Source organism: Lissotriton vulgaris, chromosome 9, assembly GCF_964263255.1.
Source record: "Lissotriton vulgaris chromosome 9, aLisVul1.2, whole genome shotgun sequence".
Taxonomy (NCBI): Eukaryota; Metazoa; Chordata; class Amphibia; order Caudata; family Salamandridae; genus Lissotriton; species Lissotriton vulgaris.
The window spans coordinates 257,423,537-257,451,429 of record NC_141697.1 but is presented as its reverse complement, the minus strand read 5'-3'; the positions used below and the strand labels follow the sequence as shown (position 1 = coordinate 257,451,429).

General features: G+C 44.8%; 1 protein-coding gene across 4 annotated transcripts in view; it reads left to right on the top strand.

The window, feature by feature from the left end:
- Positions 1–27,893, top strand: part of AREL1 (apoptosis resistant E3 ubiquitin protein ligase 1) — a 618,076-nt gene that overhangs the window by 85,379 nt on the left and 504,804 nt on the right. For 3 of the 4 annotated variants that reach the window (XM_086937491.1, XM_086937493.1, XM_086937492.1), the window contains 2 exons: positions 23,075–23,343; positions 23,965–24,064. In XM_086937491.1, coding sequence (XP_086793617.1) covers positions 24,049–24,064 — 16 coding nt within the window. In that variant the 5' untranslated portion in view covers positions 23,075–23,343; positions 23,965–24,048. Of the gene's footprint in view, positions 1–13,824; positions 13,892–23,074; positions 23,344–23,964; positions 24,065–27,893 lie in introns of those variants that run through there. The other variant, XM_086937494.1, reaches the window with a different exon arrangement.

Sequence of the window (27,893 nt, the reverse complement as noted above, 5' to 3'; positions counted from 1 at the left end):
CAGTCAATATAAACGCCTTAACACACTGAGTTCTCTTACCTTCTCTGCATCGTATGAGCCCCTGATCTACTCAATAGTGTTCCGGCACGCGAAACAGGACAGATACGTTTCTCATCTTAAATGGCATGACGTTGCGTGTCTACGCTACGGCATGATGTCCCAAAATTGCGCCCTTTCCTAAATGAGATTCATCAAAATAGCTGCCATGTTGTGTGTATTTACTTTCTATGGGATACTTGGCTTCGGCGGCTGCATGTACAATATTAAATCGTAAAAGTACACAAATAAACTATCACAAACCGGCAATTTGATGTCAAATAGCCCAAAAACAAATGGAGATAAATTCAAAACCGGTGTACATGTCTACCACAATCACTGCAAAAATATGCACTGTATTACCATGACTATAGGATATAGTTTGTCCATGTCCGGTTTAACAATTCCGACATGTTTATCTATATGAATTTTTCTTATCTGGTGATGGGATAGGTGACTAAGCAGCTTTTAATCAAGATAGCAGGACATTTGTGGTATAATTGGCTCACTAATCAGGTCTAATCTACCTACTTTTGGTTTTACATATGAGCTTTTTACCATATTGGTGAATTACTTATCAGGTTTTGGTAATCAGGTAGCGATGGCTGTAGATAAAAATTAAGATGCTATCACATTGCTGGCATTAAAGAAACAAGCATTTACAATGCAACGGTTTCGCCTTTGCAAAAGTTTGAGCTTTTGGCATTGCAAATGACAAAATTTTTATTTATGTTTTGGTTTTCAAAACAGATAAATAAATGGCATAAATGTGCAGGCCCTTCAGGTAATCTGTCCTTCATGCAGGCCAGTCAGAGGTGCATCCACACGTAGCTAAGCTTGTGGTAACCAGTTCGATGCCCCTCCACTTGAAGTTCCCATAGTCCTTAGTGAGCTTTGCCTTGTGAGTTATGGACTTTTTACTTCTGCTGGAACTTGCCAAGTCGTGCGAGGGCCGTGGGCTTCGTGATGGTACAGGTGAGCTTTAGAGCCTCTTTGCGCGTTCTCACCTGGTTTTGCAAGAACAGAGACCTTAGATATAGTCGCCTTTGACCCAGCAACACAGGGCAGCAGCAAATAATGTGTCATGCTGATTCTGTACAGTACTGACTCAGGTGACATCCCTTGTTCCCAGACACACTGTGTTTCCAGGGTCCTGAAGTTCAGAATTGGCAGTGCGTGGAGCCTAGTTTTCAATATGTTCCGGAGGGCTGTCCTCCCCAGCCGTGCTTTCAAGTAAGGTTGACTTACTGTAATTTTATGTGACTGGACGAGGTCCTCAGCGCCAGGGATATAGGCATGCCACTTTTGACCTCGGTGGTACAAAAGGGGGTGGTAATGGACGGAGCATCTGAACCAATCAAACACTCGCACCCAGTCAAAAGATCTGGGTTTAATCCATCACCGTTCTTTAGCCCACTCTGCCACCCCAGTTCAGACATGGCTATATGCAAATCAGTCTGACCCTGTGCCTCCTGGGAACAGTCCAGCCCGAACTGCCAAGCCATGCCTTCCCTGGACCGGAAACAAGCTTCCGAGGACCGGTTTCTGGCATTCCAGCCATCTTCAGCCCGGCTTGCTTGAATCCAGTGGCAAAGTGTGCAAGGGACTCACGTCTGAGCATACTCTGCCACACTTATGGGGGCCAAAAACGGTACAAATGGGGGTGGTAATGGATGGAGCATCTGAACCAATCAAACACTCACACCCAGTCAAAAGATCTGGGTTTAATCCATCACCGTTCTTTAGCCCACTCTGCCACCTCGGTGGCATGATCTGACAGCAGACATATATGCACGCTGCACCTGCACATGAAAGCGCGGACTCCAGCAGCAGGCCCATGTTTAGAACATGCCTACATGGACTGCGGACTTGCGCTCCTGACCCTAGACACTCTGCCCATCGGTGGCATGCCCTCCATCCACAGACTCCACAGCTTTACCCCTGTTGCTTCCACCCTCCCCCCAGCTGTCCTTCCACTTGGTGGTTGAACCACGTCTGAGGCTCGGTGACAGGCTACAGAGGGCATCAGAAGGATGAAACCTGCAGCATGCCACGTGCTTCCTTTGTGTGGGGTGCACGCGTGCAGCCACGGATGCAAGGGCACATACACACGAGAGTAATGCGAACCAGCCTCTCAAGGCACAAGAGCACATGAGCACAAGACTCTAGCCCCACTTACCGGGACTCAGCAGCAGGACCCCGGTTTCTCCGTCACCCGGGCCCCCCTCCTGGGGCCCGGGGCTTCACCGCCATGCTGGGGGAGGCGGGGTAGGCTCCCGTCCTCCCCGCTCACCTGCAATGCTTTCTCTCCTGTCTGGTGCCATCGCGGGGCTCTCCTCTACGCATGGGAGCCCCGCAGCACAGCTCACGCCGCAGACTCTGCAGCCGGCGAGGTTCCAGGCTGCCTCCGTTCTTGGGGCTCCCTCCAGCACATGGGAGCCCCGACGACCAGCCGCCATGCTCCTCTTCTTTTTCCGGGGCTCCCTCAGCACACAGGAGCCCCGCAACATGCCACACTTCCTCTTCCTTGGGCCGGCGGCGGCGGGCGGGACTTCCTGCCGGATTGCAGGCCCCGCCCCCGTCCGAAGATGCCTGACCTCCGGTTTAGCGGAGGGCCAGAAGGATGGTTACAAGTAAAAAGAATAAAAAACAGACAGTAAAAAGCATTGGCAAATAACGTGTTGCCTCCCAGCCCAGAGAATGAAGTAACTTCTGAGTAGGCTGATGTGCACATGTGGTCGGACAAACTGCAGTCAGCGCAAGAGAGCCTTCGCGGATGAAATGTGCTGACCCGCCGCCCCCAGGATGCAAAGGGTTAATTATCGCAGTAGAACAGACCAAAGGTGACCCCCAAAGTCCCCCATGTATGTGTTTGTGGAAGAGGAGAAAATCGTGGAGATGGATGCAGGGGTAATGAGCAAGAGCGAAACAAGCATCTTGTATATAACCCACCCGCCCCAGCTCCATAAAAAATGGCGGCACAAACATAGTGACAAAATAAAAAATAAGACAACACCCACAATGGCCCACCGCCACATGACGTAAACAAAGGGGCGGAGCGAGAAAAAATTACCGGAACGCCCACGAATCTGCTCCGAGAATTACTGACAGATCTCTCTTCCAATGGCTAGCCTCCATTTATGGAGCTAGCCAATGGAAGAGAGAGGCGGGTGAAAGCCCCTTACTGAAAAACATAAAATTTCGCCTGCGCGACACTGCTTGTGCAGTGAACGCCAGGCGAAACCTGAAAAATGAGGCGGATTGAGCTACATGGCAAATACAAGCTTGACTATCAAAAGGCAGGTTTAATCCCCCAAGGCCTACGAGTTAGGAATATGCCTGGTCTATTCATCCAAATAAAAGAGTTTTTGGAGAGATGGGCCATGATATCAATCCGATGCTCCCACGACTATATGATGCTTATAGTGGAAACGACTAAGTAGGTCATTGAACAATTAGCCACTGAGATCTTAGATCTTGAAAATAAAATCAAGCATCGGGTATAGTGGAGGACTCAAAAAAGAAATTGGAGGACATTGAAAAAGACCTAAATTCTTACACAGAATATCTTACCAAACGAAAAATTGAGAAATTAAATAAGGATAAAAGATTCTTTAGCAAAGAAACAACTTGCCCATATTTGGCGGATCATTACTATAGTCAAACCAGAAAACCAAATGGGTCAATATGATAAATATGCAAATAGGCAGTTCAATTAAGGTAAGAAAATTACAACTTTCTCCGACCCTTCAGACTCGGATGGAGAAGGGCAATTTGGAGGCAATAGCCTTCAAGCCCAAAGATTTAACAACAGCAGACAAAGAGGACCACAATCCTTCTTTTTTTTTTTTTTTTAATTTTTTTTTTAGGGAGACTCCCAAACCGGCGGAGCAATTGGAGGCCACAGTACCAGCCGAGGTTCCTTGCCAATCCACATCTGGATTACAACCAATTTCAACCCAATCCACAGATGGGATTCAATCAGTTCCTATAAACAAGGAACAAAAAATATTGGAGGGAGTAACGACCATACCAATATTCAATTTGAGTGGGTCTGCATTATCTCTTACAACTGTGTCAGTGCTATCTAAAGGCCTGACATTTGCACCCCACTCTGGCCTCAACAAATTCGAATTGTTCAGAGATCTGCAGTCTTTTTTTAGAAAGATTAGACTTCGAATATTTTTTTCGAAGTAAATCAAGGTGAAAATGTGAATCGTACAGGACTTTCGCCTTAGTCTACGTTTACCCGCGCAACTGATCAATTACCACCAGAAGTGGCTGTCTTTGAAAAAGTCTTGTATAACAAATTTGTCAATCTCACCAGACCTTTTCAGAAAACCCCTTTTAATTTAGATCGGCAGGAATATAGAGCTCTGGAAAATTTGAAAACTTGTTCGGACAAGATCATAAAAACTTCGACAAGGGAGGTGGCATAGTGGTGTATGACACTCACACATATGTGACCAAGATGGAAGACGTGTTGGGGGACTCCAGGTTCTACCTGCCTATAGCTAGAGATCCTACGAAACGGGTAGTAAGTAAAATACGTAAGCTCACTAATTGAGCCTTACAAAATGGCGACATATGTGAGAAAGAGTGGGGGAACCTGCCAGAAAGCGAATTGCTGCCAAAGTCCTTATTGCTGGTCTGAGGAGAACGAGCACCTGAGAAGTAGAGCCTTCGCCCACCCGCCTCCCGCCGCCTGACCCTTGTCCCATCTGTGGGTCTGACCGCTGAGCGGAGCGCGGTGCTGGGGACTGCTAAAAACTACATTTCCCAGCATTCCCGGCGACGCTGTCCGCGTCAATCGAGCGCCAGGAGGCGCATAAATTTGGTGTCACCCCCGTCTCGCGGGACGCGAGCGGGACGCCGGGCGAAGCCCGGGCCAAGGGCGGGCCCGTTTTAGCCCGTTCTAGACTGTGAGAGACTGGACTGGGCCACCTCCCTTTCCCCTATATTTCAAATCTACCTGCGGTAAGGCGACATATCTATATATTTATAGTGTAATTGGGCTACTATTGTTATATTTGCCACCAGGGAACTGCTGCTTAGAGTTGACTGATCATTATGTCGAGGCAAAAAACACCTGCCACCCCGGCAAACACAATGGATAATTATTTGGTCCAGGTAGTGGCAAAAATCAATAATGATCGGAGGTCCTCCCTGGGACTTATGGATTCACCACCTTGTGCCCAAATAAATCAATCAGGGGTATTCCAGTCTGCCAGTGATGAAATTATCACCACCGACCCGATTGAGGACCCTAATGATTGCTCCACAATAAATGTATCCACGGCTTCCATTGTCCAACAACCTGATCCTCTTGTAGATCTAATTATCTTAGAAGAGCCAAATAAATCTGATACAATTATGGAGCTAGACCCAGAGAGCAATACCCCTCCCACTCCGGTCCCTGCACCAAGAGCTAAAAAAGGGATTACCAAGGCACCACCTAGAAGAGGTGGCCTACGCTCTTGCAAGAACAAACCTGTAACTCCACCTAGAAGAACAAAGAAAAGGGCGGAAGAAGGGATAAGGGAGGAAGAGTACGAAAGTGTAGACTGGGAGGATACCCTCTTAAATAAGCTCATGGGCATACTGGAGTCCAAATTATCAGGGTTAATGAAACCCCTCATATCAAAAGTAGACCAACTAGCTAATAAAGTTAACAAGTTAGAGACCCTTCTAAGGAAAACTAATGAGGGGGTGGGGGAAATATCAAATTTAATAATAACTAAATTTGAACACATAGAGGCTGCAGGGAAGACAATTGGGGGGAATATGAATGCAGGCCCGCAAGTTCCATCTGAGCAAATCCAACAAGCCAGCTCTAGGCATGGTGATACCCCTGACACAGCTTTAACTGCAGATCCAGTACAAGCAGTAGGCAACACTACCTCTGAGATTCTCAATCTAGAAACCGGCCCAGTTGAATTAATTGTCGAAGCTTCCCCCTTGATTTTAGTACTTGCTAACACACCACCGTTGAAAACAGGACAGATCGAGTCTTCGGATTCCTTAAGAAATAAGGCTCTGCAGTGGCTTAGTAACAACATGCACATATCTCCCTGGGGCAAGGAAAAACTATCTGATGATCTGCTCACAGCAAGAAGGGTTAAGTGGATAGGCACTAAGGCAAAGAAATTCCAAGGGGACTGTGTGGTTTTGAATTTCAAGGGCCCTGAAGTACTGCCTGATGTCCTACGGAACATCTTCCCTCCACAACTGAGAACAGCAGAAATAGTACCACTGACACTGGATTTCTTCTATAGTAGAAGAGGTCTAGTAGCTAAACCTAGCATACTGAGAACAAAGTGGACAGTTGTGGGAAATAGAAGGGCCAGGACTAACCCATTATGCGAGTGGGGGTTAAACTTGGATAACCACTACTCTGCGTTATCCGACCTAAACGAGTGTGATTGACTCGTATGTGCCTCTCCTGTCCCTCCTGAAATCCAGTTGCACCAGGGACATGTTAAGACTCCTATTTCAGACGAGCCTTCATTAGATAAATTGACCCTGGTCCCTAATGTATCCTTCACTCCCGTCCCAGAGGAAGTAAATAGAGTTCTGATGGAACAAAAAAGAGTATTAGAGGTAATAGAGAAGTCACCAATACTGAGTGGAGGCTTAGCCCGAGGCATAGAACTTGTAGAAGCAATAAATACTCCTGATATTGATCGGACACTCCATCAAATGGTTATACCGCCATTATCTATTATCTCTTGGAATGTAGCTGGCATCACAAACAAGCTAAATATCCCAGACTGGGTCGACTTTATCGACCATTACGATATTATTATGCTGCAAGAAACTTGGTCGCCCACACCAACTTTCCGGCAAGGGTACTTGAACTTTTACGTTCCAGCTATAAGAAACCGAGTGGGTCGTCCCTCTGGGGGCCTGTTAATTTGGGTACGCCAAACTTTGAATTGCTCGGTCAAGCAAAGGTCTATACCCTCCAATGATATTCTAGCACTTGATATTAGCTGGCAAAATGGCCAACAACTAGCCCTGTTTAATCTCTATTCCAGGGGAGTTGGTAGGGGCAAACCATCAGAGACCTTAACGACCCTTGAGTATCATATGCTACCAGTGCCACCCCATGTAATAATAGGCGGTAATTTTAACACCACCTTTGAACCTCTGGGTGAAGAGGATAGGATCCTGGCCGAAGATGAGGATACCAAATGGAGAATTCCTCAACTAGACATCCCAGTAATCAGAAAATGGAGCACAGTAGCAATCCAATTGAAAAGCTTTTGTCTCTCTAGAGGGCTTAGAGCAGTCAATGGACGGGCACCGTCAGATTCAATGGGGAAAAATACATTTGATAATGGCCGAGCGGCCAGCAGAATAGATTATATACTTCTGGATGTAAGGGCCTGGGATAAATTGATAGATATGGAAGTGAAGGACAAAATAGAAAGTGACCACAATCCTTTGTGCCTGACACTCCATCCCTACCATGAAGTCCCCGATCATCCAAGAGGGGATCAAATGGTGACGCAAGACCCTGTAAGTTCAAATAACCTCCGCCACTTGAAGTGGAGCATGCTCCTAGAAGACATTGCCAATATAGAGACTTTAAAGGAACTAGTGGTGGACGAAGTCTCTAAGATTAAGTCCCATTATGGGATGATTGACTTCACAGACTATATGATGGCTGCCCATGAGAAACTGTTTTCCAAAATTCAAAGTTTTTTTGTTAAAACAGTAGTCTCAAATAAAAAGAAAAAGGTCCAAGAGATTAAAGGGTGGTATGATAAGAGTTGTAGGGTAGCACGAGATAATCTTAGCATGGAACTAAGATCAGGAAGTGCAGAAGCAGTAAGGCTGGCGAGAAACAAGTATAGACAGGCTCAAAAATTGGCAAAGAAGCGTTGGGACGAGGACTGCTGGCGCGAACTCAAGGAGGCGTGTGCCTCCAAGGATTCCAAGCGCTTCTGGGCCACAGTAAAATGGGCAAAGGGTGGCGTAGCACTCCAGCCTACGAACCATGTCCCGAAAAGCAATTGGGTAGAATACTTCCAACCACAGTACGCCTGTAATCCCATGTTTAACAATGACTGTCCTCCTCCACAAATTTACTTTAAATCTCCAATATTTGTTGAAAAGGATGTGAGTATTGTATTGGATTGTGTAGCAGGGGGTAAAGCTCCAGGCATGGATGGAATTCCGGCTGATATATTTCTATCGGATCGGAAGTCCTGGTGTAGCTATTTTGCAATGCTGGCCAATGCGGTGGCAATGGGAGGGAAAGTGCCTCCCTCATGGAAGGGAGCTGAAATCATCCCCATATCTAGGAAAGGTGATAGAACCCTGGCTAAAAACTACAGACCCATTAGTCTGATCGATACAGCACAAAAACTAATGGGCCGATTAGTCCAAAACAAACTGCAGCAATGGATCAACGAAAAAAATATTTTGTCATCTTACCAAGCTGGGTTTCGCCCCCTAACTAGTAGTGTTGATCAAGTCCTCCACTTTTTAACCATCTACTGGAGAAACGTCACCCTAAAGAAGGGGACATTGTATGCAGTTTTTGTGGACCTAAAAGCCGCTTTCGACTTGGTCCCCAGAGAAAAACTCTGGCAGACCTTGGCGGTCGTAGGCTTAAGCCAGGAATTGCTTACACTCCTTGTTCGCCTACACGAAAATAATTTTGCAAGAATAAGATGGGGCAAGCAAGGAGAAGTAACTGATCCCTTTCCGGTAGAACGTGGGGTGAGACAAGGGTGTGTCCTAGCGCCAACCCTCTTCTCCATTTATATAAATGGTATCGTTGAACATCTAGATAAGATTGCTAGTGACGCCCCAGTAATTGCTGGCTCTCGTGTACCTGTCCTCATGTTTGCGGACGATACACTCTTACTTTCCCGCACCCCCAGTGGGCTCCAAAAAGTGGTTGATGCCTTTGGTGTATTTTGTGATGGGAGGGGGCTTGAATTGAATACCACCAAAACAAAATTCATGTTCCTCAACCAGCAGTCCACCTTCAAAGGCGTAATAAAATACAAAGGTACACCCCTAGAAAGAGTGGACTCTTTTTCTTACCTAGGCATCACTCTTCAAGAAAACATGAGTTGGAAACCACATATAACCACAACTTTATTAAAGTTTAGGCAGCTAGCAGGCGCAATTACCCTAAAACACTGCACCTCGCTGACAAAGCCAGTAAACTGTGTGTTGGAAATTTATTCTATGAAAGTCCTGGGGGCTTGTTTATATGGCTCTGAACTATGGGGGTTTTCTAATTTGAGAGAACTGGGCCGAGCAGAAAACAGGTTTTTACGAGGGATTGTGATGGTCCCCCAAAGCACACCCACAATCCCACTAAAATTGGATCTGGGAAGAAAAGGCATAGAGGACATAGCGAGGCTACGCCCTCTTCTATATTGGAGACGGATCATGGTGACCCCAGAACTAAGCCACTATGCGGCGGCATTGACGGACGTCATTAAATTCGACCGCTTCCATAGTATTCCATGGCTAAGGGAGCTCCGGGGACTCCTTATAAAATTGAAACTGGACTATCTATGGGACACCAAAGACGTAACCTGCTTTCCTACGAAGGCAAAGCTGAAAGATTTATATTGGGAAATGGTATATCTTACAATGTTTAGTGACAGTACAAGTTCAAATTTAACATCTCGCTTCTTAAATATAAAAATGTACCCTTCCTGCGAATCTTTTTGGGACATCATTGAAAAACCTTACGACAGAAAACTTTATTTTCAATTTCGCATAGGTACACTCCGAGTGAACGCGTTTAAGAAGCATTGGTCCCCAGCATGGGATGAACATTGTCACCATTGTAATGAACAAACTGAACATGTTTCCCATCTCTTGTTCTGTTGCCCACTGTACTCGTCCCCCAGACGTAAATGGTTAAAACCTGTGTGCTCAAATTTGGGAACCCGTAGCCAATCTGAAGCCCTTAGGATACTTGAAACAGATTGTTCCATATTGCTTGTGGTTGGGGTAGCAAAATTTCTGGCTTGGTCATGGTTAATCCGTACCAGATCGTTAACGGCAATTGCATTGTAATGAAATTATGCATATTCTCAATTTTGCACTTTGCCATATGGATATTGAATCTTATTTTATAGAAAATTTACTTTTAAGAAGCGCGATAATTTGATGTAATTTGATGTATTTTTTTATCATGTATTTATTCGACATTTCATGTTTAATATGTATTTTTAGAAAGTTTTTTACATGTAGTATTTATTGTATTAGGGCTAGGTGAATGCTTTTATGACAAATGTCGAATAAAGCTTTAAAAACTGTAAAACGGTAAAAGAGTGGACCTATTTAAATGTAGAAACACCAAGGATGGCCAGCATTTATGGCATCCCAAAAGTCCACAAGAGTACAACAGACCCACCACTAAGACCAATAGTCACCACCATAGGCTCAGCGACTGAGCCTCTGGCTAAATATGTGGACGCTATATTATGTTCACTTGTATCCCGTACACCAGCTTTTGTGCAAGACACAAGACATATCATTAACCTTGTAGAGAATGTAACTTTTTGCCCAGAAACCCAGTTTCTGATTACAATGGATATAGAGGCACTCTTTAGTAATATTCCTATAGATGGAGCCATTGCAGCAGTACATTGGTTTATCCATGCATATAACATCCAATGCCCATCGATATTGGTTTTAGAGTGCCTCAAGATTGTTTTAACTGATAACATCTTTGAATTTAACAAGCAACTCTACAAGCAGCGACATGGTGTCGGCATGGGTGCATCTTGTGCCCCCACGGTGGCTAATATTTACACGTCACAATTTGAAAATAAATACGTGTTTAACAAAGTTGCTCCGTTCTATGAGTCAGTGACCAAATGGTCACGATTCATAGAAGACTTATTCTTTATCTGGAATGACAGCCATGACAATCTGCTTCAGTTTATGAAATGAATAAACCTGTGTGTTAACATACATTTCACATATAACGTCAGTACAGAACAGGTGGAATATCTGGACGTTCTAATCAAGTGTGATGCAGGGGTCCTGGCAGTTGATCTTTTTGTTAAGCCAACTAACAGGAACACCCTACTACACTATATATTAGCCATCACTCGGCCATTCAAAAAAAAATCATTCCCTTCGGAGAATTTTTGCGCCTTAGGCGCAATTGTACAAATATTGATGATTTCGATACTAAAGCGGAAGATATGAAAAGGAAGTTCCTGCCTAAAAATTGTCAGGGATTCCTATAAAAGGGCTCGGTTCTATGACAGTCAGCATTTACTTGGGAGTGTGAAAACAGAGAAAGAACCTTCCCTCATTTTTATTACTCGACACTCTGAATGTGGATACATCTAACAAGGAGAACATTCCTAAACCTATGTTCGCATATAAGCGTAACAAAAATCTAAAAGATCATGTGGTGCATTCTCGTATGAATACGATAAGCACCCTGAGACAAATGAGTATTACTGGATTGTATCCAGTGACAGATACTTTTAAATGTACGAATTGTAAATCATGCGCATCAGCTATAGAAGCTCCCACATTACATTTTAATGGGCAAGCGATAACATCTACTAATCTCAACAATTGCAAGACATCAAATGTTATTTATTTGATAGTTTGCCCATGTGAATTGGGATATGTGGGTGAGACAGGAAGATCATTAAAAGTGAGGCTTACAGAACATAGGTCTGCAATCAGGACAAAAAAAACATCAGCCCCTATGGTCAGCCATTACATAGAGAAAAACCATGCACCTGAAGATATGGATTGGTACACAGTGGAGAAAATTTGTCTGAAAGAAGGAAAATCCTCCGAATCAATTAGAAAACTGATCGAAGTGTACTGGATTTTTGTGTCGGGGACCTCAGTTAAAGGTTTGAATCTTTAAATACCCTGGGATCAGGCTATTAAGAAGAATTAGTTCCGTTTAACACTCTAGCTAAAGTCGAAAACATCAAATGTGAACAAAAATATAAAATGAGAGGGTTCTCTCGTAGTAGAAAAGGCTGTCAAGATCAGGGTGACCAGGAATACTATAGATTGCGTAGGTACAAGTTCACTGATTAATATTGTTAAATGATACGGGAGACATTAAAATATAAAGTAATATGCAGGCTGGATATTTTTCTAAAGAGTTGGTGCATAATCAATAGATATTAGTACATACTAGTAGGTACATATCCTACTGTTTCATACAAGTAAGGTGAGGGTTGCTATTTGTCTATGCATTTGTGAAATATAAGAATAAAAACAAAGAATAAGGTGATCGTCTATATCAAGGCAGTATAAAAACATACAGCTGTTAATATTAATCTCATTTAGTGTAATGGTTAGTGTTGGTATGAGAAAGACTTAGTATATTTTGTGGTCCAAGAATGGCAGACCAATATGTACGATATTAGATATATTTTCCTTTGTCATTCAGGAAATGTCAAATTAAATTACTATTGAAGACCAACTTATCATTAGAGGGATGTAGCTTAAAATGTTGTTTGGTTTTATGAAGTGAAAGACGTTTTTGTATAGAGGGCTAACTTGTATAACATTGTGGCTACTTGTACAAACTCTGCTTTATATTAGCGTTTTATTTACAGCATAATGATGTACTATAACATCAAAATGTGTATTTAGCATCATTGCTCTATTTGGCATTGCAACATATAAGGTGTCGGAATTGTTAAACCGGACATGGACACACTATATCCTATAGTCGTGGTGATACGGTGCATATTTTTGAGCTGATTGTGGTAGACATGTATACCGGTTTTGAATTTCTCTCTTTTTGTTTTTGGGCTAGTTGACATCAAATTGCCGGCTCGTGATAGTTTATTTGTGTACTTTTACGATTTAATATTGTACATACAGCCGCCGAAGCGAAGTATCCCATAGAAAGTAAATAAACACAACATGGCAGCTATATTGACGAATCTCATTTGGGAAAAGGCGCAATTTAGTGACGTCATGCCGTAGCGTAGACACGCAATGTCATGCCATTTAAGAAGAGAAACGGATCTGTCCTGTTTCGCATGCCGGAATACTATCGAGTAGATCAGGGGCTCATACGATGCTGAGAAGGTAAGAGAACTCGGTGTGTTAAGGCGTTTATATTGACTGGTTAATTGAAAAGTTTTTCGAGGACGTCATAGATTGAGCAAGAGCTTTAGTTTTGTATTGTATGAAGCCAGTAGAGGTAGCGAGTCCTGTCTAAGTTTCACATAGTTATCGTCTAGCTATAGACATGCCCATCTAAAAATATAGGATCATGTGGGTTATAAGAACAGCATTAAAATGCACGAGCGTTGTTGATTTTATTGAGAGATATAAAATAAGGTGGGGAATAGAACAGCATGATTATATACGAGCGTTTCAACCATAGCTCGATATTTGAAGCAGTAAAACGATAATTACCCCTGATTACATTAAGCTGAGCGGCACACATGAAATAAAATACCACCTTATAGTGCATCAAAAATGAATGCATGTATAACGCGCAGGAGTGCCTGTTAGTAGTAAAAAGACAGAGGTATGTTGTTGAGAGAAGAAATGTCTAGTATAGATGCGTCAAATAGTCCTTTCTTCTTTTTCCTTCACTAGGTTATATCAGGCCATACCGCCATTTAGATCAAATTCCTAAAGACAGTGAACATCAGGATATCACGGTGTAGCTCTCATCTATTTGAGATGATGAGGTTAGTATATTCTCCTTTATGTAGAGTTATAGACTAGGGAAATTTAGGAGGATAAGTAAGTAGTCACTAGTAAGCTGATATAATTTAATTTACTATTTCAGCAACACTAAATATTGACCAAGAATCAGGACTTGACCGGTTGATTCAGTAACCTGAATCTGTTAATCCTTGAGGTTAGTAGGTTTTATTTCTCCCCTTCCCCCTCTCTCTTCTTTGAGGCACAGTTAGAGATTTAAAAACTGTAGTGTTATAAATAAGCAGTTAGATGTTAGCTAACACAGATTAATTTATAATTTCAGCTACATTATATATATTAATCAAGGCTTTGATCTTGACCTCCTGATTCAGTATTTGCATATAAATAAACAAAGAAAGGAACTATAGTAGACTGGGTGAGTAAAAACTATTAGGTGCGAACATTATTATCATATATATAGAAAGATGAGCTAATGTGGATCAATTTATTTATAAAGTTTTATATAGCACAAACGTGATCCCGAATGTTATCAGAGAGCTTTACAATTTGAGGGAAAGGAAGGTAACCACTCAAAACATGAGTCTAACATGGGGAATCTAATAGACATTGAATCAAATAGTGCACGCAAAACAGATCATTTATAAACCTGGGTCATTTCAGTCCCATCTATACAATTATCGAGTCCCTGGTTTTGTCCTCTTGATCCAGTATTTGAATACAAATAGATAAAGGAAGTGATTACAATAGATCTGCTAAGTAATCACTAGGTGAGATCATATGTATATAAGACCAATAGAAGATATGTATAGCTATATTAAGCAAAATGAACAGAAAATATCCATACCTTGAAAGACATACATTTTTTAGATATATCTTAGTTTAACTTTGTTATACTAAAGAAATAGAATAAACAGTGCTTGAACTCTACAAAATTACATTAGTTTCCTTGTCTATGAGGCTGCTAAGTTTAGGGTTAAACATATAAATCCTAATAGCAAATAAGAACATAGAATGAAACTTCTATAGGTATTTTGTGTATGGATAACATCACATTATGGGTGTAAGGAGAAATTGTGCGTTATGTGTTCACAAGTTCTGTATGAACAAGTATGGTTGTGGTTCACAGCAGGATTCAAACTTTTGAGCTGTTTGACCATGTATAAGAGAGGGTGGTAGTTTGTACAGAGACACATTGATGTTATTGTTGTAGTTTGCAATTAAGCTTTAGACCACTAAAGTATTTTTAATAAAACATTCTCTTCGCATTCTAGTAAACCACTGTTATGAAAACCCTGAAGAAGGCTTTTGCCGAAACTCGTTGGTAGTTAAGACCTGTCGTAGTTAAGACCTGTAACCAGTATTTTTCTGAAAATCAACGCATATGCTGTGTTTGGTAGTTAACAACTGTAACCTGTGTTTTTGAAATCGGCATATATATTGTCTTGTTTGACAGAATTCAGACAATTACCTGCTAGTTCTCCAGTATTAGGGGTGTCTTTCATAGATTCACATGCTTGAATATTCCCCGTCGTCGAAGTGGGAGTCCCACGGTACATAAATAGCAGTAGTATATATGCATGTATACATGAGAAATATCATAAATAAAATATACATACATATAATGCAATAGAAATGAAAACTTGAAAAGTACCATAGAACAGAATAGGCCCATTGAAAAGCCCAAGGGAGAATTCACTTTCGTAACATATTAGAATCATTATGTGTTGGTCCACATTCCAGCCAATCAGGCTGTAGCCTCCTCTAGAACCTTCTCCTCAGATTTTCTACCGCACGTCGTGTGAAGGGAGTCTCCCTGAGCTCTGCTCAGTTTTTTCCAGTTTCTAGCTGTTTTTCTTCAGAAATGTCTTCTACTAAAAGAACTTTGTTCAAGGCTTGTCCATCCTGTGGTAAATTGCGCCTTTTTCATGAGGACCCACACAGTAAGTGTATTTACTGTCTTTACCCGGACCACATTGCCTCTACCTGCAAGTTCTGTCGCTCCTTTTCCCCCTACAACATTGAGGGATAGAGAGGCCCGTCTCCTTCTGTGGCTGCAGAAGTTGAAAACATCTGAGAATGTGGTTTCCGATGCTGAGAGTATGTCATCTGGATTTTCAAAATCCTCTCAGAAGCGTGGGTCTGAGACTGAAGTTCCCTCTCCTTTTCTTAAAAAGAGTAAAATGTTGGGTTCTTTCAAGGATGTCTCCCCACAAGACTTGCTTCAGGGCGCGCCTACGGGACCTGGCTCTCTGGCGTCTAGACCCAAGACTATGCCCTCCTCTTCAAAAACGGGCATTGGCTCGTCGACGGGCTCGTCGACGCGTCCGTCGACGTCTTCAGCGACTACAAAGTCCGTTTTGGCAGTTTCAACGTCGACGACTACTTCTTCCCTGTCAACCAGCTCTGCAACGACGACGACCATCTCGTCGACGAGCAGCCAAGAGGTGAGACCCATCTTGTCTATTATTATGATCTCGTCGATCAAACCGTCGACGAAGAAATCATCGTCGACGCGCCTTCCGTCGACGGTTCCTCCGTCGACGAAGAACAAGCCATCGTCGTCGACGCCTGTGCCGACGGCCGGATCTTCCTCGTCGACGACTGCCCCGACGACGATAACATCTCCGTCGACGGTGACCACCCCGTCGACGACTGTTCCGTCGACGGCTACTATCTCATCGTCGAAAGCCTAATCGTCGACGGCGAAGAATGCAACCTCGTCGACGACCTCGTCGACGGCCTCGTCGACGACCAAAAAATCTATGTCGACCAAGAGTAAGCTGCTAATTCCTACACCGGTTTCTGCGGCGACGACGCAAAAACAACCAGGGGTGCTAAGACTTTGGAAATTTCGTCGACGGGCTCGTTGACGACGCACCAACCCCTACAGACTACTACCACCTTCAAAGTGGTTACTGCCTCATCTCTCAAGACTGTACCACTCATTCAGTTAAGTTCAGTAAGGAGTGGATCTCAGCCTCCTGAAAAATTGTTTCAGTCTGGAGAAGAGGAGTCTGGAAATGATTCTGAAATGGATCAAACTTATGAACCAGCATCCAGTCCTTCTAAATTACACAGTAAATGTCAAGACTACAGTGACGAGGATGTGGATAATAACGTCGAAGATGGGAATGTACTTTTTCCACTCACAACCAACTACTTACGAACAGGTTACGCAAATTCCTCTGTCATTGGTGCAAAACCTGCAACATATGCTGGACGACTACAATCGTAGGTTTCCACCGTCGTTGCCTCCTTCTCCGGCACCTCAAGTACACCGGTCTCAGTCTCCAGCTCCTCGACCTCCGTCTCCAGCACCTCGACCTCAGTCTCCAGCGCCTAGGCCTCAAGCTCCGGCTCCGGTCGCGCCTACGTCTCCTTTGGGTGCTTGTCCTGATACTGATAATGAGAATCAAAAACCTCATAACACTGGGGATAATGACACTGATGATGACATGCAGGAATGGGACAATTATAGGGCACAGACACCCTCTACTCCACCGGCATCACCAAGAGCTTCGCCGCCAGTGGATATCGCGAGTTTCCATAACCTTATGGTTCGTGCTGCGAAAAGGTTCCACTTAACAATCGAGGCGCAACAAACGGAATGTTTTTTGTATGATTTTAAGGACTTACCTCAACGGCAAACGCATACCATCCCTATCATAGACCACACATGGGAAGAAGGTCTAAAGTTGATGGAACGTCCTAATTCCATACCAGCCGTTCTACCTAGATTGGACAAAAAATATAAAGCGCCACCTACTTCTCCGGCCTGTTTGGTTTCACAACCTAAGGCAGATTCTGTTATCACTCAGGCGGCACAAAAAAGATCTCGGAATCCGGCCATACCCCTGACATCTCTGCCTGATCAAGATGGCCGTAAATTAGACTCAATTGGAAAGAAATTTACCACTATGGCAGCGACAACTGTGAGAGCATCCAACACCTTAGCCATTCTAGGTCGCTACGACCGTCAAATGTGGTCTGAGATCGCTGGTCTGATCCCTCAAATGCCCGACTCCATCCGGGATGAAGCGCAGGCCATCATTCTCGAAGGAGAAAAAATTTCAGCAGAAATAATCGACTGCGCCGTCGATTTATCCCTCCACTGGTTTCCGACAACTAGCGGGTGCTGCAGTCTTGCGCCGTCAAGGCTGGCTGAAATCAACCACCTTCCGTCCAGAGGTCCAGTCCAGAGTGTTAGATTTACCTTACGACGGTGAATCTTTATTCGGTAAGTCCAATTACAGAGGTGGTGCGAACACCAACAAAAAACAGTGAGACGACTGTGCATCTTGGAGGTCGAATCTCGAAGTTCTTCTGCAATTGGTCGCACATTACCAACGACCAATGGGTCTTGGACGTTGTTTTAAAAGGACATACCCTGGAATTTACGAAATTTCCCCCCACTCGTCCACCTTCGGGTCCACCTTCTCCCCATTTCAAGGAACTGTTGGCCCAGGTGCAGCTTATGATCAGGAAAGGAGCCATAGAATTGGTACCGCAAGGTCAACGTCGCAGGGGGTTTTACTCCAGTTTCTTTCTAGTAAAGAAAAAATCAGGAGAGTGGCGCCCCATGTTAGATTTGAGAGCTCTAAACAAGTTCATCGCATCAAAGACTTTTCAGATGCTAACCCTACTTCAAATCTTGAATTTCCTCATTCCAGGAGAGTACTTTTCAACAATAGACCTTCAAGATGCATATTTCCATGTGCCTATTCATCCCAAGCACAGGAAATATCTCCGTTTTACAGTCGGCCAATTTCATTATCAATTCAAGGTCCTACCATTCGGCCTTCGATCAGCACCGAGGGTATTTACCAAGATTCTAGCCCCGGTGGCTGCCTACCTGCGTTTACAGGGCATCCAGTTCTATCCGTATCTGGACGACTGCCTGAAAAAAGGCCAGGACTTTTCAATTAACGGAACAGCACACACAAATCTGCATATCCCTGTTCGAAACGTTGGGCTTCTCCATCAATTGCCTAAAGTCACACTTTCAACCATCTCAACAGCGAGATTTTCTAGGAGCCTCGCTCGATTCTCGGCTAGGGCAAGTGTTCGTTTCACAGGAGAGACCGGGCCGAATGTTACAGAAAGTACAGTTCCTGCAGTCAAGACAGTACGTTTCTGTCCGAATGTACAAATCATTCCTCGGCATGGCTTCTTCGTGCATTCAACTCATTCCCAACTGCAGATTGCACATGAGAGTCCTACAAGAAGAACTAGACAGCCAGTGGAAGCAGGTATCGGGGTCGTTCGAAGACAAGATCCATCTAACGCCCCGCATTCAAAAAGCTTTGGAGTGGTGGGCTCATCCTCCAAACATAGCGACAGGTCGTTCATTCAAAGACGAACCACCAACACTTACACTGATGACAGACGCTTCCCTGGAAGCTTGGGGGACACATCTCGACGGCATGTCCGTGAAGGGAAAATGGACGGCGTTTCAGCGCACTTGGCACATAAATCGCTTAGAACTACTGGCGATTTTCTTGGCCTTGAAGTCCTTTCGGAGAGTAGTGCAGGGACAAACATTGCTGGTGAAAACGGACAACACCACCAGCATGCACTAAATCAACAAACAGGGCGGCACAAGGTCTCTCGTGCTGTCACAACTGGCACAGGAAATATGGGATTGGGCCATCCAACAGCAAATACATCTCCAAGCTGTCCATGTACCAGGCGTGGCCAATGTGCTGGCGGACTCGCTCAGCAGAGCCCTCTCGGACAACCACGAATGGGAACTCAACCAACCAACGTTGGATTTCATCTTCCGACAGTGGGGCTGACCACAGTTGGATCTCTTTGCAACTGTTCTCAACAGGAAGTATCAACGGTTTGCGAGCTGGCATCCACACAAGGAGTCGAGCGGGAATGCCTTTTCAATAGACTGGTCGAACGACTTAATCTATGCATTCCCTCCACTGCCGCTCATTCCTCGTCTGTTACACAGAATGAGATTCCAACCGTGTCGAATACTCCTGATCGCACCCAAATGGCCGAGACGTCCTTGGTTCTCAGATCTTCTTCTGTTCTCTCTGACACATACGATACAATTGCATCCTCTGCCACATCTTCTCACGATGCAACAAGGTCAAATATGCCATCCGGACCCAGCATATCTCCAACTTCATGCTTGGAACCTGAGTACAATGAATTTGCACACATGAATATCGACAAGGATTGTAGGGCGGTGCTAGCAAGTGCTCGCGCTCCATCTACCATCAAAACTTACCAGTTGAAGTGGAAGCGTTTCTGTGCTTGGTGTTACACTAAAACCCTGGATCCCATGAGTGCTCAGCCAGAACAAATCTTGCCGTTCTTTTTGTCACTAGCAAGATCAGGACTATCACACTCCACTCTAAAGGATTTTCTAGCTGCAATTTCTCGTTTTCGCCATGATGGCGTAACATCTTTGTACTCTTCCAGGATAATCAGACAATTCTTCAAGGGCCTTTTTCGGATGTTCCCACCAATCTGTCGGCCCCCACCTTCTTGGCGACTGAACTTAGTTTTGTCTCAACTACTTTTGCCTCCATTCGAGACCATCCATTCTTCCAATCTAAAATTCCTCACTTGGAAAGTGGCTCTTTTGCTTGCTCTGACCTCATCCAGGCGCGTCAGCGACATCCAAGCCTTTACTCTACAGCCACCGTTTCTACAGTTCTCCAACGAGGCTGTTACTTTGAGAACAAATCCCAGTTTTATTCCTAAGGTTCCCAGTGACTTCCATCTCAATGAACCAATTGTCCTTAAGACTTTCTTCCCTGCACCTCAATCTGCAGCGGAACGCTCTTTGCACACTCTGGATGTGAAGCGCTGCCTCAAATTTTACATTCAACGCACAGCTACATTTAGAAAGACTGATCAATTATTTGTAGCATATGGCCCAGTGTGCAAAGGACAATCTGTAACCAAACAGACTATCACCAGATGGATATCGTCTGCCATATCCTACTGTCATCAACGGGCTGGCAAGCCCCTTCCTGCTCCGGCTCGAGCTCATTCCACGAGAGCTGTGTCGACTTCTGCTGCCCTCTTTGCGGGGGTACCTCTGAGACACATCTGCAGAGCTGCTACTTGGTCTAGCAGCCATACTTTTACGAAGCACTACTGCCTGCAATCAACAGATGCCACGGATGCGGCAGTAGGTCAAGAGGTGCTGCGGAATCTTTTCCGATAAAGGTGAGCCTCTGTTGCTTCCCGCCTCCAGTCATAAAGGTTTTGTCATGTTTTGGTTTTAAAATTGCTTATTAAATGATATGTTTTGCCAAGACTTAATTGTTATATTCCTTTATGACTAATGTATGATTTACTGCTTTCTATTCTTATTCAAGCATGTGAATCTATGAAAGAAACCCCTAATACTGGAGAAGAACAAAAGTTACTTACCTGTAAACTGTGGTTCTCCAGTATTGGTGTCTTTCATAGATTCACATGCGACCCTCCCATCCTCCCCTCAGAGGCTCTCTCTTCTCCTCAAGCATTTGTACTTACTTGTGCTACGAAAATCTGAGGACTGGGGCTTCTGAGGAGAAGGTTCTAGAGGAGGCTACAGCCTGATTGGCTGGAATGTGGACCAACACATAATGATTCTAATATGTTACGAAAGTGAATTCTCCCTTGGGCTTTTCAATGGGCCTATTCTGTTCTATGGTACTTTTCAAGTTTTCATTTCTATTGCATTATATGTATGTATATTTTATTTATGATATTTCTCATGTATACATGCATATATACTACTGCTATTTATGTACCGTGGGACTCCCACTTCGACGACGGGGAATATTCAAGCATGTGAATCTATGAAAGACACCAATACTGGAGAACCACGGTTTACAGGTAAGTAACTTTTGTTCATCTGCCTCAGCTGCTCTGTTTGTATTAGCTGAAGACACTCGTACTTTTCAGGATACATCATACATTGTAATATTCTGTGGTTTAAGTTTGTACAAGAAAATCTAGAGTGGGCATTTTATGAAAATAATAATTAACTGTGAATGTATCTTTGTATGTTTTTCTAAATCTAAAATAATCTGAAAGAAAAAAAAGTTAAATAAAAAAGACAAATATAATTTTTTTAAATAATAGTCTTGTCTGTATAATTTGATCTTTGGGTCTAAGGTTTAATTGCTTCAGATTTTATTATTGAGCACTGTGCCCGGTGCAAAGTCTTAAGCCCCCCCCCCCCCCAAAAAAAAAAAAACTCCAGAGGATCCATCCTCCCGGACCATGGAGCTCCAGTTCCCCAGATTCAAGGGGGCAAAAATGAAGGGGGTTGTCCAGGTAGAGCTCACGATTTGACAACTTTCTTTCTTCATCACTAATTAGGTGTAAGGAATATAGATAGGGATCCTCTCCCTTTTTAGCTCTGATGAGTGCCCCTGACCTGTACTGGCATGTATGTGGGTGGAAAAACTTTGGGTCATTGGGTCGTGTAAATCATTATACCTGCATAACATTCCCTGGCGTTGGTTTTAGCTACACTTTAAGTACCTGCAAATAATCATTCTGGGTTTACCTAAAGGCATGTTTAGATTATCTAGATCCTGTCTTGTCAAGTCAGCTTTGTTAAGAGCTCCTTCTCAAAGAGGTTGAGTCTGCCCTGGTAGTATCATCCACTAGGGTGGTATGAGGTCACCAATGATGAAGCATGCCATAACTAGTGGGTGAGGCCTCCTCATCCAATATCATTGGCACCCTAGAATTGAGGTTATTTTTCCTGCGACCAGAAGGGTTATTCCCTTAAGGGTCTTAGAGGAAATGTTTGATAGGCATTTTGAGTAGTCTTCTATCTTTACCCATCGCACCTTGATGTGTTAGTTTTGATTTTTGTAGAAGGAGTGCGGTGGCCTACCTCATACTCTCTTGGTGTTCCTGTAGTGTGTGGAGGGAGCCACGAGGGCCTGAAAATGCATCCTGTTTGTAGAATATTTGTAGATAGTTCCTTAGGAGGAATTAGGAGATGGGATTGAGATTGTTTTTGGATAGCATGTTAACTACACTACTCAATAAGTTAACAACGTAAATATTATTTTCTTCAATAGTTACTTGTAATTCTCTAATTAGAACATCCACTATTCCACAAGCCTTAATCCAATAAACAGAAAATCTAACATCTCCACCTCTGTACATGATCCTGAATCATTTACCTATCCCCACCAATCCCAGAAATATTCCCTTCTCACTTACTACTCTGTAAAATGATTGGCTGGTCCCTAGCTATGGTTGCATTTTATAAATACTGTTAGCTACACTGATAGAAGCAAGTTGTACTGTGACTGTTCCATTCTCTGATGCACGATGTTATTGGTAGAATGGCTGCAGACAAATGGAAAAATATGCCCATATCTCTTTTTTTTTCTCACACTAGGAGAGCAGTAGAGGCTGGACATCAGCAAAGGGAATGTTGTCATCTCGTGGGCCCTCTGGATTGCAAGCGTAACCTTGAATTTCCTCATGTTGCTTAACCTGCTCCTTCAAGTCCTATTATGATGTGTCTCATGGAAGTCCCCATCATGGTTCTGTGGAGCAGCTCTTTTCACTGACCATTAATCTGTGTTCCTGTATGGTGAACTGTGACATAAGCAACGTTTTTCAAAAATGGGTCCTCGCCTGATAGTCTTCGATCGTGCAGAGAAGGTGAGTGTCACTTTGTATGATTTTGTGGATGGAACTGCGTTGGGTTATTATTGGAACTAGAGAACCTGTGTCTCAATAAATTACTAAAAGGTGCTGTACACCACAGATAGTAGATTCTAGAGCTTCATAGCCTTGGGTGTCTGAAGAGATTCTCATAATAATTTGGGTTGGTCAAATAAGACAAATTAAATCGGTACTTCAAATATTTACACCTCTAAGAAGAGAAAATATACAGAGAATGAAACACATAATAGGATTGAAGAGAAACAGGAACTTCTGGGAAATTATTGGAAGTCTAGGAGGCAATAATGATGGGTTGGCCAATGAACTATAGGAGCCAATGATTTGGAATCGGGATAAGAAGGTAGGAGTGAAGGCAGAATAAGGGGAAAGAAGGGATTCGGAATGATGTGTAAGATGGGGGCTGCAGAGAAAGAGAATGAGCGCATAGAAGCTGAGCATTTTTCTTACTCGGGTCAATGGGGATAGCACAGCACTGTTTGGAACAGAACTATAGAGGAGGATAAGTAAGATATTGTGAGTATAATATGGACAATATAAGGTCTGAGGGAAATAATTAGTAGTTGATGCTTTTCTGATGGCCCACGTTTATCCCAACAGTTGAATTTCTAATCACTGGCATTCCGTGTGACTCCAGGTCTAGTACGATGGTCTGACCTCACATTGCACTCTCTGAAGGGACTGATGTTTTACGTGATTGGTAAGTATTGATAAGGAAAGACTTTAAATGGTCAATGTTTGTGCTGGATTGTTTATATTGCATTCCACTTATAGTGTATCTGTGTACTGTAACTAAAATATTTCTCATTGAAAAGTCACTAAGCAGTGTTTCACAATTCATTTACTGCACACTTCTCCCCTCTATTGCTGTTTTTTCCGTGGGGAATTCTTCCCTGTGTTATGAAATATAATCCAATCTGTCTTGCAACCAGGGGCGGCTGGTGACATTTGAAAGTGGTAGGGCGTAAAATGATTGGCATACTGCGCCGTGAGCCCGAACCACCATATGAGAACATTTTGAAAAAGAGAAGAAAAATGGTGCACTTTCAAGCAAATTTGAGAAAGCAGGAAGGTTAATAAAGCAATTGCCAGCAGTCACTAACTCACTACACGCACCAGCACTAGGTCTAGTGTGACTCTGTGCGCCGGTGACGTGGGCTGTGCTGCGCCTGGGACGTCACCACACACACAGCCATGGCCAATCGCTACTGCATGGCTTCACTGAAGTCACACAGTGATTGGCCATAAATCTGTAATGACGGGTACACAGGTATTACTGCACAGTAATTACCACAGTATGTAGAATGGTAATATTTAAAGACTGTAGAAGTGGGTGCCTTAATTCCTCCATCTCTCCCTTCATTCTCTGCTCAACCTGCCCTTCTTTCTGTACTTGGCCTTTCCATCCTACCTTCTCTCTTCCTTTTTCCTTTCCTCTCCCATCCCCTACCCCTCTTTTCCTCTCCTCCTCTGCCGGTCACCCTCCCCAGCCCAGCCCGCCCCTCCTCTCCTTATCTCCACTTCCTTCATGTACTCTCCTACCCTTCTCTACCCTTCCCACTACCCTCCTCTCCTACCCTCATTCTCCTCTCTCTACTCTTCTCTCTCTTCTCTCCTTCTCCTCCCTCCCTCCCATCCTGTCCCCTCCCCTGCTCAGCTCTTCTCTCCTTCTCTTCCCTGCCTTTCTTCCCGTTTCCAGAAGGGGCCCTGGCACTCGTCTCGCAGGCCTCATAGTCAGTTTTCCAGGCCTCCTCCTAATGTTCCGTTTCGCGCTGACACAAGGTTCGAGGCATGTGGGCTGCTAAATTCATATCTGTGCATAGATCGCCGCCTAGTGTTGGATCCGGATGATTGCACATTGTTGTCCTGGAAGAGTCTTCGAAGTATCACGAGATAGGTGGCTCCTCCCCTGGACTACAGTGCGCATGGGCATCGACTCCATCCCCAGATTGTTTTTTTCCGCCATTGGGTTCGGATGTGATTTCGACGTCTCCTGTTCGGAATCGATAAAACAACTTTATTAAGGCCAAAAGGCTTTACTCACTCGTCGGTATTGTTCGCGTTCAGTCTCGTGTTCATTCCTACTCTTTGAGTGGGATTTCGTGTGAGTCGGTGACTCTTCGATCATCGAGGCCCTGTCGACGCAGCAAGACCCCGGCGTTGATAAGATGGAACGGAGTCCGTTCAAGTACTGCCCCGTGTGTGGTTCGAAGTACCCACACATCGACGTGCACCCAGTGTGCAACAAGTGCCTGTCGCCGGACCATGACGAGGCCAACTGTATGGCCTGTTCGAGATTCCGGTCGAAGAAGACCATCAAGCTTCGGCGCGTGGCGCGCCTTGAGGCCCAGCGATCGGCTCCGGCGCCAGCGGACATCTTCGGCGACCCCGAGGCAGATGAGCAGGAGCTTCACCTGCAGATTTCGCCGGCATCGGCGGAGGTCGAGACCGACTACGGAGAAGCGGTCGAGGACCACGACCTCGAGGAAGACATCGAGGAGGTAGGGGACGACGGAGAACCTTTTGGGGCCATGGAAGATAGCTCGGAGGATGAGCTATGCCCCGTCCCGACTTTCACAACGGCTCAGGTCACGGGATCGCCACAAGGCCTTACCCACGACCATACGCCTCGATCCTCCGCCCCGCCTATCGGCCCGGCTATGGACACCTCTGCGGAGCCGCCATTGCAGAAAGCGAAACCGAAACTGAAACCTTCGGGTTCGACCAAAACCAAGATGGACGCCACTCCATCGACACCGAAGACGTCTGCTACGTCATCGACGCCGTCCTCCTCGAAGGCGTCTGCTAGGTCATCGACGCCATCTTCTTCGGATACCTCAAGGCCGAAAAAGACTGTTGATGCGGCTAAGGTTCCTAAAGTGGTTGAGCAGCAGAGCTCAAAGAAGGCCTCGGTGCCGCCTAAAGTCAAGCCCACCGCGTCAGCCGACAAACCGGTCGGCGAAGCCAAGAAGGACGCCGTGCCGAAGCCAGGTGTCCCGGCACCAAAAGGAAAGTCGGTCGATCAGAAAACATCGACAGCGACGCATGGGGCCGTAGGCGGCGGGAGCTCGGCCGACGGCGCATCGGCAGCTCCAGCGCCTAAAAAGGCGTCATCCTCGCTCCAATCTTCCCCAGAGGGTGGATCAAAATCGACAGTCGGATCGACGAAGCCGTCCGCTTCCTTTACGAAGCAGGTACAAGACTCCCTCAAACGGATTCGAGACAAAGAATCCACGTCGGGCCCGAAGACGCCCTCGGAGACCACTCCGGTTGTACCAAAGAAGCAAGCCTCGATGCCGCTTCACTTTACCTTGCCACCGAAGGTGGTGCCAAAGGCTTTTGCGCCTCGATCGGTGCCCAGGAACTCGGTCGAAGGGCAGCATACTCAACCAAGTGGCGGTTCGGATCGTCAGCCCTTGTTGGATGACGAGTCGGAACACTTTATCGATGCTGACACTGGGAAACCAACCCTCAAGAAGAGAAAGATTACTTCACAGCCTCTGGAGCCGTTTGTAATCCCTCTAAAGAAGAAGAAGCCACTCCCAGGGTCCCCTCAACTGGTGGAGCCTATTTACCAGCCAACCAGAAGTCCAACACCGTCACCCACTTGTTCAGATAGTGGCGAGGGCGAACAGGATGAACAGTATACCTTCCCTGACAACGCTGACCCTGATGAACAACAGGACTCATGGTTGCCCGCAGGGGATCAGGGGGACCACCAGCCTATATCTGACCCGCAAGGCTACGGGCCTAAAACTTCTCCAACGGAGGATTCAACAGCATTCAATGCCTTAATCGAAAGGGCAGCTGCAAACCACAATGTAGAGATGCATGCTGACCCGGTAGAGGTGGACTTTCTATTCGACACTTTCTCTACTGCCGAAAAGGCTGTGAAAACACTTCCTATGCTTAAAGGAATGATGAAACATGCCACTGACATTTTCAAAGACACTACTAGGGCACGAGTGGTGAACCCTATAATTGAGAAAAAGTACAGACCGGCACCTGGGGACCCAACTTTCATTCGGGGCCAGTTGCCTCTGGATTCTTTAGTGGTCTCTAATGCACGCAAAAGGGCGAACTCGCAGTCAACGGGTGAAGCTCCTCCCCCGGACAAAGAGTCTAAAGTGCTGGAGGCGTCAGGGAAAAGGGTGGCAGCGCAGGCAGCCAACATATGGCGCATCTCAAACACACAAGCTCTGTTGGCCAGATACGACAGGGCACACTACGATACATTAGAGCAGCTTCTACAACACCTCCCTGATGAGTTTAAAGAGGGTGCGGAGATGCTCATCCAAGAGGGCAAGCTCATCTCCAACGCTGCGATTAAGTGTGCGCTAGACGTTGCGGATACGGCAGCAAGAGCCATCAACACTAGTGTGATGCTAAGACGCCAGGCATGGCTCCGTATCTCAGGGTTTAAGCCAGAAATACAAACGACTATTCTCAATCAGCCTGTTAATCCAGACAGACTGTTTGGCCCGGAGGTGGACACCACACTTGAAAAAATTAAGAAAGACACTGAGACT